This window comes from Artibeus jamaicensis, unplaced genomic scaffold (assembly GCF_021234435.1).
Source record: "Artibeus jamaicensis isolate MK-2021 breed Jamaican fruit bat unplaced genomic scaffold, CSHL_Jam_final contig_1998, whole genome shotgun sequence".
Classification (NCBI taxonomy): Eukaryota; Metazoa; Chordata; class Mammalia; order Chiroptera; family Phyllostomidae; genus Artibeus; species Artibeus jamaicensis.
The window spans coordinates 2362758-2374182 of record NW_026521407.1 but is presented as its reverse complement, the minus strand read 5'-3'; the positions used below and the strand labels follow the sequence as shown (position 1 = coordinate 2374182).

At 50.3% G+C, this 11425-nt stretch overlaps 1 protein-coding gene across 1 annotated transcript; it reads left to right on the top strand.

Annotated features, from left to right (window-relative positions):
• Positions 1–1671: 1671 nt before the first annotated feature.
• HOXB1 (homeobox B1) lies at positions 1672–3073 on the top strand. The gene is made up of 2 exons (XM_037150000.2): positions 1672–2257; positions 2745–3073. Exons 1-2 carry the CDS (start codon positions 1672–1674, stop codon positions 3071–3073), a joined length of 915 nt encoding a protein of 304 aa, XP_037005895.2.
• Positions 3074–11425: the final 8352 nt, after the last annotated feature.

Here is an 11425-nt window from a genome sequence, read left to right as displayed (position 1 = left end):
GATGTTGAGGTTTCTCTCTGGACCTGTCCAACCTGCTTCTCTTCCTCTCCTGAGCTCAATTGTTTACAAAGATCCTTCCCTGAACTCTTGCCCTCCTGGACTTGCCCTAGTCCCGGCCCCAGGCCTCCAGGCCAGGCAGACACCCTGACAGGTTACAAATGAGCGTGGGTGTTGGATTGCACCAAGCTCTTGTCCTCAGAGTCTGGAGGAGGAGACTCAATGGGCTCTACCTAAGAGTTTCTCTTCCAGTCTCAGCTCAGTCTGAAGAGAGTGTAGGAGGCACTTCCTGTTCTCTCCTCCCCAATCCTTGACTCAACAGACACACAGGAGTGGAAAGGAGTGAGTCCACTTCTGAGCCTCAGGATAACCACACTAAATCTCCCATTCTTTGAGCCAACTCCCTTGATCTATCTAGAAAAGGCGTTGAAAATTTGAGTAATCTTTAAGGTGTAATTGGCATTGAGTTTATAGATTGGAGACTTGGTATTCTTTTGGGGGCGTTGGGGGAAGACATGGAGGGTGGTGAAGGAGACAGAAGTAGGATGGAACTAAAAAAATGAAAGATCCATACTAGTTTTAAACACTTCGAGGGAAAAAAAAAGAATAAAAATACCCTCTTCTTCACCTGTAAATATCACCCAGCCCGGTGCTCGTTATGACTCTCTGGAGAGACACAGAGAGTTATCTGAGTCTCCGGGAGCAAGCCAGCTGCAGCTCTGGATGGCTAGAGAGAGATAAATACATCTAGAGAGATGAGTTGATGGATAGGTAGGGAATGAATATAAATATGGAGAGAGATGGACGAACGGAGAGATGGATTGAGACAGAGGGAATATAAAGAGAGGCTGAGGGAGAGAAATGGATGTGTGGATGAGGAGAGAGCATTTATGCAGAGAGATGGAGAGAGAAATGGGGCATTTCTCACCCTCCCTCTATATTTCTGTCCTATCGTTCTCCCTGAAATGCCAGTTTCCCACCCCTTAATGAATTTATCCTCTAGATTCTAGACTCCGCCTCACACCCTTAGGTGTTTTTGCACCCTCTTCCTTCACAGCCATCCATTTGGCCCAAGATAACATACCTCACCCAGCTGTCCTAGCCCATCACCTCAAGACAAATTGGGAGAAAGAGCGCTGGGCAAAGTAAGGAGGCTGGATTCCCTACCTCCCCACCCACAGCCTTAGGGGAAGGCTCCTCTGGGGGGTGGGAAGGGCGAGGGGCAGCTGGGTTGAATTTATCCAAATCTAATAACCCAGGAGCCCATTGAAGGTCTTGGGGGTTGGGAGGGGAGGAAAGTCTTGAATATTTCTCTAACCTCCCCCCCTTCCCTTCTTTCCAAAAGTCTTTGAAGAAAGATGTTTTTGACGCTTCCACGTCTCCCTCAGATGGATGGGCTGCGGGTGATTGAAGTGTCTTTGTCATGCTAATGATCGGGGGGTGATGGATGGGCGCTAGGGCTGCCAAACTCTGGCCCACAGCGCCCATTGGCCTGGGAGAGATCACATGCGCCCCTCCACCCCCACTCCCTACCCCCTTCTTGGGGGAGCGCTGGCCCAGGCGAGCTGGCCCAGGCCATGGACGTAAGCTCCAGCGCTGTGACATACTGCCTAAAGGTTGTAGGGCAAGAGGGTGTCTCCCCCAAACGGGCCGACCCTCCTGCGGCCTCTCCGCATGGACTATAATAGGATGAACTCCTTCTTAGAGTATCCACTCTGTAACCGGGGACCCAGCGCCTACAGCGCCCACAGCGCCCACAGCGCCCCTACCTCCTTCCCCCCCAGCTCGGCTCCTGCTGTTGACAGCTACGCAAGCGAGACCCGCTATGGCGAGGGGCTGCCCAGCCCCGCGGTTCAGCAGAACTCAGGCTATCCCGTCCATCAGCCACCTTCAGCACTGGGGGTGTCCTTCCCCAGCTCCGCGACCTCGGGGTATGCCCCAGCAACTTGCAGCCCTAGCTATGGGCCTTCTCAGTACTACCCTCTGGGCCAACCAGAAGGCGATGGGGGATATTTTCATCCTTCGAGCTATGGGGCCCAGCTAGCGGGCTTGTCCGACGGCTATGGAACCGGTGGAGCTGGCCCCGGGCCGTACCCTCCGCCGCAGCCCCCATATGGGACAGAGCAGACGGCCAGCTTTGGCCCGACCTATGCTGATCTCCTCTCTGAGGACAAGGAGTCGCCCTGCTCCTCAGAACCCAGCACCCCCACGACGCGAACCTTTGACTGGATGAAGGTTAAGAGGAACCCACCCAAGACAGGTAGGGCTCAGGAGTGGCCACCCTCTCTCTCTGGGGTCCCGAAGCGGCTGTGCTGCTCCGGCGCTGAGGTGTCCAGGGCCCAGGCTGCTTTCTTTTCTCTAAGACGCTCTGGTAGAGGCAGGTAAGAGCACTCCGCCCTGTCTCAGGCCAGGTGGGGTCTCCCCACTCAGCGAGTACCGGTCTATCCTTGAGAGCAGGTCTCCACCCCCACCCTCCAGGTTCCGGATCTGCGTGCCCAGCACTGGCCCAGGACTTGGCGTGCCTCATGGGGGTGGGGGGGATGTGGGATGTGGGGAATGGAAATGTGGGAGAGGTTGCTCCACATTTGGAGAACACCTCGAGGGTGGGGTGTGCCTGGTGATCCAAGGGAACTTCTGAGAACCAAAGTTGGACAGAATGGTGAATGGGGTGCAGAGCTGGCCCGAGAAGAGGGAGGGGAGGGAGAAAGGTGAGAGAACTGACGTGCCCTTCTCCGCCCCGCCCCTAGCAAAGGTGTCCGAGCTGGGCTTGGGCGCACCAGGCGGCCTCCGCACCAACTTCACTACGCGGCAGCTGACCGAGCTGGAGAAGGAGTTCCATTTCAATAAGTACCTGAGCCGGGCCCGGCGCGTGGAGATCGCCGCCACCCTGGAGCTCAACGAGACGCAGGTCAAGATCTGGTTCCAGAACCGGCGCATGAAGCAGAAGAAGCGCGAGCGGGAGGGAGGCCGAGTGCCCCCAGCCCCTCCAGGCTGTCCCAAGGAAGCGGCTGGAGACGCCTCCGACCAGTCGACGTGCACCTCCCCGGAGGCCTCTCCCAGCTCCGTCACCTCCTGAACTTCCGCCTCCTTATCCGAAGGGGCCCCCCAGCGCCGCGGTCCAGCTCTCTCTCTCTCCACCGCTCTGCCTCACCCCGGCCCGGGCTTTACTGATGGAAGATCATCACCATGGCCTGGAGCCCGAGTTCGGAGCTGCCTTTGGGGGCAGCGGGGAAAAGCTTTCCTCCGGTCTGGGTGGGGTGCTGGTGGGTGGGGCCCCAATCGGACGGGAGGCTTGGGAGACACATAACCTGTCAGATGTGAAGGGAAGGGTTTCCCTTCGCCTTTGATCTGGAGATCAGCACTGGGGTGGGGTGGGAGCAAACGGCATCCTGCTGAATTCTGCGTGCCCTTACAACTTCCGTGTGTGCTGTTCAGTGCCTTTGAGTTGCAAGGACGGTCCTCGCGCACTCCTCTCTTAACTCCCCGTTCTAGGCCTGGAGCACAGAGAGAAGGCCTTGAAGTTTCTTGCGTGGGAGGTGTTTGGGTGCAGGCGGATCACAAATGCTGAAACTCACCAATCACCACAGACCTTACAATAGCACCCGTTGCCTTGCGATAAACCAAAAAGCTCCCCCGTCTAACTTTATCAAGCCCCTCCAGCACATTTGTATTGCACTAACGCAGACCTGACGCCTTCCACCAGCGACCTCATTCCTAAGCCACCGACGTGTTTTGTCACTTGGTACTGCGGAGACTTCCGGAACGATGTGCCCCCAGTGAGCCTCTACCAGGGAGGCGCAGGCACGGCTCCACTAGTTCCTCCCCTATTTATTGCCTTCTGGAAACCCCCCAAACCCCCTCCCCACATCCACTTCTGTCCCCACCCCCACACACACCGCCCCCCAGAACCGGGAAGCTCAGGTGCAGTGAGAGCTCCTAGAAGCAGCAAGCATTTCTCTGAACCTGGGACACAGTGGAGGCACCACCTGAACTTCTGGAAACCTGAGCCCTGAGCAAGCTGGGTTCTCTCTGTACCTCCAGCTACCTCATTTCAATAAAGTCTGTGTGTTCCCTTCCTTCCGCCTGCTTCTGCTCCTCCACCTCATGGTGGAAGAGGCTTCCTACTCCAAGAACCCTGGGGAGAGGTGAGGATGGGGTTGGCCAAGGCTGGCTGGGCGGGAAAGAACTGGGCGGATCTGAAGCAGAGCCTGGCCTGAGACCTCCAGATCTGTCAGATGTCAGTTCTTGGGTCACTGGAGGAAGCAAAACAGAGATGGAGGGAAAACGTGGTGGGAGGAAAAAGGAGAAGTCCTGAGGGGAAGGCAGCAAAGGAAAGGAACAGATCTATTTGGAGAAAGCAGAAAAAGGTGTAAAAAGAGTAGGAAGTGTGGGGTGAGGCAAGGGGCACCCCCCCCCCCACATCTACACAGTGCAAGGCCTGGCAGGGAGCGAGCGGCAGCCAGTATTTGCTGAAGCAGTGAAGCGGGGGTGGGGAGGCTGTGTAATGTCCTCCTTCCCACCAATTCTTGCAGAGAAGAAGTCAGAGGATGGGTCACCCTCGCCTAGCTCCACCGCAGTTGGCCCACCTCCAAACTGCCACCCACCCAGCTCAGTACCATCCTTCTAGGGTGAATGCCCCAGGTCCCTGTGCTGGACCACAGGACAGAGGTGGCTGCAAAAGGGGCAAGTGTGGGGTGGAGGTGGGTACGGGAGGGCAAGTTAGAGGACAGGGACTGGGGGCGGGTTTGGAGGCCTAGGTAGATCCGGATCTTGAGCTGACCTTTTTACCTCGAAGAGCCTCTGAGTTTTCCAAACAAGCCAACAGAGTGCCTGTGGAGGTAGCTATTGTCCCCTGGAGGTCCCACTGAGAAACCTTTGGTTGGTGGAGGCGGGGTGGGGTGGGGGCAGGACTCAGGAAGCTCCCGGACAGCCAACAAACCTCCATGGCTCACTGGTCCCTCACAGCCACCGAGATGACACGGGCCTGAGGGCTCCGGGCTCCAGGCTAGGAGCCCTGCTTTATTGATTCCAGTTACCCCGGGAGCCCAAATGCCCCGGAGCCAGGACAGCTGGTTGGGGGCCTGTGAGGCCAAGGGGGGTGCTTATCCACTTCATCTATTTAATTTTTGGCCTTTCAAAGTAAGAGGTATGGCAAAAAGGACTAAAAATATGTGTAATAAATGAGTATTTGCTTCCCAATGAATTTGGTGCCATTATAGGAGAGGCACTGTTATCAATAATTGCACAGCCCAGCTGGAGAGGAAAAGAAGTGTGTTGCAAGAAGAAGCCTAGCTTTCCCAGAGGCTGCTGTCTTACCCTCTGTCTTAAAAAAAAATCTATTAACTGCTTTTCTGTATTTAATTGAAATTGCCATTGAGGTTGGCTTCCCCAAAGGGGTCATCTTAACAGAGGGGACAGAGCAATTAAGCGTCTGTGGAAACAAGACTCCCCTTGCTTGGAGCCATTCAGTGTAAGCTGGTAGGGCCTTCTAGTTGAGGTAATTGTGGATACCGAAACTTTGGATCGGTGGGCAGGAAAGCAGAGATGATCAGTGATCAGAGAAGGACCACGGAGCTGGTGGAGCTGGGCCTCTGACTGGGGTTGACTGGTCCTGGGGGAGGGTGGTGTGATGGAAGGGACAGGAGGAGAGGGGAAGGCTGCCCATCTGATTTTTGGTCAGAGCAGAAAGAACCATCAGATTCCCCCAGGGAAGGGTGAGGGGCAAATCGATTCTCTGTTAACAGAGGGGCTGGCTCAAAATAATCCACAGTAAGCATGAGCCTCCTTAGATGCAAAGCTCCTGACCCCTTTCACTTTGCTCTCTGCTAAGATCCCACTCTGCATCTGAGGCCCCAGACCAGTCCACACAGGAGGCATTTGTTTGGAGAAAGAAAAGATCACCGTGTATTTTCCTCTCATAAACGATGAAAGAAAAGATGGTCAAACAAATAAAATGAAAAAGCAAAAACACATTTTGCTGCAACTGAATTCAGCTGATGGTCTTTGTTAAACTTTCCACTTGTAGATTTCTGCATGCCTTTCAGGTTGGTGGATTTTTCACAGTCCTTGAGGGGGTGAAAAACATTGTATTTACCAGGGGATCTGAAAATGCACTTTAGGCAAAATCTGAAAGCCCTCCTTCTGCTCTTATACCTTCATTTACTAGATGTCCAAAAAATCTATTTTGAAAGTAAAAGTTTTAAGAGAGATTTTATTTTTCTTGATTCTTCATTGGAGGGAGATTCCCTAGGGCTGGTTGAAAGTTGGTCAAGATTTCTGAGGAGGATCGTCTTGCCCCTCCCCCACATTTTTTTTGGGGGGGGCAGTCAAGCCTGCACTTCACCCAACCCTCTGCACCATCTGTTTCTCAGCCCCAAGTGTGAACTTTTCCTCTTTCATTTGCTTGTTTCTTCAGCATTTGTTCTCCCAATGTGAGGCCCTTTGATCTTCTGGACATGAGGGACAAGAAAAAGAATGAAAACCCCCTGAAGTTCTCCTTACTTTAAAAAAAGTATATATTTTATTGATTATGCAATTACAGTTGTCCCATGTTCCTCCCTTTATTCCCCTCTGTCCTGCACACCTTCTCCCACCTGCATTCCCCACCCTTTAGTTCATGTCCATATGGGTCATACATATAAGTTCTTTGGCTTCTACATTTCCTATACTGTTCTTAACCTTCCTCTGTCTATTTTCTACCTAATACTTATGCTACTTATTCTCTGTACCTTTTTCCCCTCTCTCCCCCTCCCACTTCCCTGCTGATAACCCTACATATATCACCATTTCTGTGGTTCTGTTTCTGTTCTAGTTGTTTGCTTTTTTTTTTTAGGTTAAGTTGTTAATAGCTGTAAGTCTGTTGTTATTTTACTGTTCATATTTTTTATCTTCTTTTTCTTAGATAAGTTCCTTTAAGATCTCATACAGTAAGGGCTGGGTAATGATGAACTCCTTGAACTTGACTTTATCTGGGAAGCACTTTATCTGCTCTTCCATTCTAAATGATAGCTTTGCTGGATAGAGCAATCTTGGATGTAGGTCCTTGCCTTTCATGACTTCATATACTTCTTTTCAGCCCCTTCTTGCCTGCAAGGTTTCTTTTGAGAAATCAGCTGATAGTCTTATGGGAATTCCTTTGTAGGTAACTCCTTTCCTCTTGCTGCTTTTAAGATTCTCTCCTTATCTTTAATCTTGGCTAATGTAATTTGATGTGCCTTGGTGTGTTCCTCCTTGGGTCCAACTTCTTTGGGACTCTCTGAGCTTCCTGAACTTCTTGGAAGTCTATTTCTTTTGCCAGATTGGGAAAGTTCTCCATTATTTGTTCAAATAACTTCTCCACTTGTTGCTCTTCCTCTTCTCCTTCCGGCACCCCTATGATTCAGATGTTGAAATGTTTAAAGATGTCCTGGAGGTTCCTCAGCCTCTCCTCATTTTTTTCGAATTCTTGTTTCTTCATTCTGTTCTGAATGTTTCTTTCTTCCTTCTGCTCCAAACCATTGACTTGAGTCCCAGTTTCCTTTCTGTCACTGTTGGTTCCCTGTACATTTTCCTTTATTTCACTTTTCATAGCCTTCATTTTTCCTCTGATTTGCCACCGTACTCAACCAATTCTGTAAGCATCCTGATTACCAGTGTTCTGAACTATGCATCTGATAGTTTGGCTATCTCTTCATTGCTTAGTTGTATTTGTTCTGGAGATTTGATCTGTTCTTTCATTTAGGCCTTTTTTTGTTTGTTTGTTTGTTTCCTTGGCCTGTTATTAGTAAGGGGCGGAGCCTCAGGTGTTCACCTGGGCCTGGTAATCCACGTGGCTGGGTTGCGATACTGCATGTGGAGGAGGGTCCAAGAGGGAACAGTGCCATGTGCTCCACTCTCTGCTGGTTTTCAGGCACTTCCTTCTCTACCCATAACCAAATTGGGCCCTTCTGGTGCTGATTCCTGGTGGGTGGGTGGGTGGTTTTGTGTATGTTCTAGGACCCTGTGGGTCTCTCCAAAGAACTTTCCTGTGAGGCTGGGAGTTTCTCCCGCTGCCGCCTCAACCTCCACAGGTGTTTTCAGTCAGAGGTTTGAGGCTTTATTTCCCTCGTGCTAGGACCCTGTGTTGTGTGGTCTGTCTCGCTCCCCAGTTGTTCCTTCTGATTTATCTGCTTGTGAGTGTGGGGCTGTTGCATCCGCCATCACGAGAAACAGAGGTTCAGAGACTTTCAGAATTTTCAAGATGTTACTTTATTGGCCAAGTTTTACCTGCGCAGGGGCGAGCTCTCTGAGCTCCCGAGGACACTATGCTCAGGAGAGCTGCAGATGAGAGCCGTGCCCCGGCGCTTACAGCTATGTCCTTATATAGGGGTACGCAAGCAAGCTTTGAACAGAAGCAGATGTGGCTGTTAGCTATTGGCTAGCTCTAAACAGCTGATTGCCATTGGCTTATTAGGGATGTGGCTGTTAGCTATTGGCTGGCTCTAAACAGCTGATTGCCATTGGCTTTTAGGGATGGTATATTGGTGGCTCTAACAGCTGATTGCCATTGGCTTATTAGGGAAATTCAAAAGGCTCTTTGTGTAGTTGGCGGTTAGCCCTTTTAGGAAGTAAAAATTTCCCTGTTCCTGGTCAGCCTAACTTTAGTTCCTGGTCAGCCTAACTTTATCCGGGGCTCGGGATTGTCCCTTTTCAACATCTGTTTTGGACCTCAACAGGGCCACCTGCTCCACCAGCCGCTGCCTTGCCGTGAGTCCTCTCTACCCGCTGCCCGTCTCCTACAGGTCTGGGTGAATGTTTTTTCTTTAACTCCTTGGTTGTCGGACTTTCATACAGTTTGATTTTCTGTCAGTTCTGGTTGTTTTTTTGTTTTTAAATTTGTTTTTGTCTGTCTTTTGGTTGTGCAAGGAGGCACAGTATGTCTACCTACACCTCCATCTTGGCCAGAAGTCAAGTTCTCCTTACTTTTAATGTGGATTTCTTTATGAGCGTTCTTTGCACCAATACCACTGGGCTGCTGGGAGTTGGAGAGATGGGGAGTAGAAGAGGGTGCAGATGGAAAGGCTGGGGGCGCCTCCAAATGACTGAGATGAAGGACATCCACATGAGCCTGAGAGGAAGGCAGAGGAGTCGGGGGGATGTCTAGGATACCTGGGTTCAAATCCTTCCACGCTGGCCTCTCACAGCCTCCTGCCCTTGGCCAGGTTGTCTGTTTCCTATGCTCCGTTTCACTTTCTACGAAATGAAGATCATCATAAAGTATCTATTTCATAAGGTTGATGTTGGGATTAAATAATTTAATATGTGTAAAATGTTTGGAGCAATCCCTAATAAATAATGTGAGCTATAATAGTAATAATTATCATCACTAAATGGATATGTCCTCCCCCTTTTCTATGGCCCCTAATCTGTTCCAGAGCACATCTTGACCTTGAGATGTGCACACACACTCACTTCTTACACTTATATGTTGTTTGACCCCCAAAGCTATATGGGACTAGAGACAGGCTATAAGGCTGGCTAACTAAGCTCAGGTAGAAAGGGATTCCTTCTTAGCAGCTGACAACACCTTGAGGGACCTCGCTGAGAACTCTTCCCTTCCTTCAGGTCTCAGCCTACTCACTTGTAGAAGAGGAGAGTTATCCTGAGCCTCCCACACGCTTTCCCTCCCCTCTCCATTGGGAGGGTGTGTAGGAAGTCTTGAAGGCAGGCACTTTGAGGTCCTGTTTAGAGTGGTGGAGGGCAAGGGCCCTGAAGTATAACTTAGTTATCTCTGTGGTCCCCCTCTTTGGCTGGATGAGCTTATGCCAGTTATTCAATTTCCCTGCACTTCCATTTCTTCAGATATAAAATGGGGGATGTTGAAGAATAAGTGAAACATATGAGAAACACTTAGAATGCTCTCTGGTAGTGTTCAGTAGAGATTCACATAAGACATTTTTTTCCCCTACTACTTTTTCACACTGAGTCGCTCTCAGCACAATGGAAGCAGACACCCTTCAGCCTTGGTCCTTCTGCACTGCACCCACAGACCCACCTGGTACCATAATCATGAAACTTGCTGCTAGGGAGTAAAATAACTATGAATGAAAGGGTTCAGGGTCATCCCACAGAATACTGGTTTATTGCAAGTAGAATATCATAATGAGACATGTGTTTGGCAGGATAGACTCATTACATAACTCTGGGAGCACATTCTCATGTACTCCATGACATTGGCATCCCCTGCCGCTGTGCCAGATTCTTTCCTGATGGTTTGGTCTTGGCTCTAAGGACTTCTGCGCATGACCTCCTTTTCATGACTCAGCCACAGTATTCCAGACGCTTCAGCTTTTGCTTTTTATAATCAGAGTGAGTCTTGGGTAGGATAGGAATTGGTGATGAAAAATATTTAGTGTCCATTTCTGGGAGAACAGAGAGGCTCAAGCAGCTGTAGACTTCAGCTCAGAGATGGACCTCCTCATTCTTCTTCACTCTCATTCTCTTCATCAAAAAAAATTAATGGATCAGATACTTCAGTGAAGAAAACTTTATAGGAGGTTGGGATACCAGAGTTTCCTCTACCAAGGGCTTCTTGCCTGTTCTCTGGGGGCCTGCTTTCCCAGTTTTTAATACGAGTTGAATTGTACCACTGCATCATGACTCATCCTTTCATCTGAGAATAGAAGAAGACGTAGGTAAGAAGGAATGTTAAACTTGGTCTGGGATAGGATAGTGTTGTGTATGGAGGGGAAGCATCTTGTTGGGTATAGTCTACTGGCCTAGTTAGAGCTAATTAAAATCACTCTCACCCTTATTGCCCCCCCCATCAGTTTCCTTCAAGCTCTCAAGATCACTGACCTGCGTCCCGACACTTCTGAGTCCTGCAGTTCTTTCTGTCTAAAGGGGAACCTAAGAAGGAAGGTGTCCCACAAAGCATGTGCCCTCTGCTCCTCTGAGGCCTGAAGCTCCCTTTAGTTTACTCTGGCTTGACAGCTCCATTTCAACCCCCACCTTGGAGATGAGGGGGCTCAATATTTACTCAGCCAGAGAGGTTTGCCCAGAAGCCTTGCCTCCTCCCTGGCTTGTTCCTGCTGGCTCTGCTGTTACCCCCACCCCCTACCCTTCCTGGTTCATGGAGAGTTCAACCCTGCAATGGTTTGCAAATCCCCCACCCCCCAGCCCTGGCTAACAGCCTGTCCAGAGGATTGCTAAGGCAGGAGGGGCGGGGAAAGAGTCCTGGTCCTGGGGTCATGCCCTGGTCTCTTCACTCTTCCCGGACCAGCAACCTAGGCCTCCCAGAAAAGAGGAGACTCAGAAAATAATTGTCTTTTTAGGGAAGTGGTGCATGGATATTGGCTAAAATGATATTGTTGGGTTGGGGAGATGATCCAGGACTGCAGAAGGGCTGTTTATATATCTGTATGTTATTGATTTAATGGTAGAGAGTTGGTAAACTTGTAATAGTTTAGAC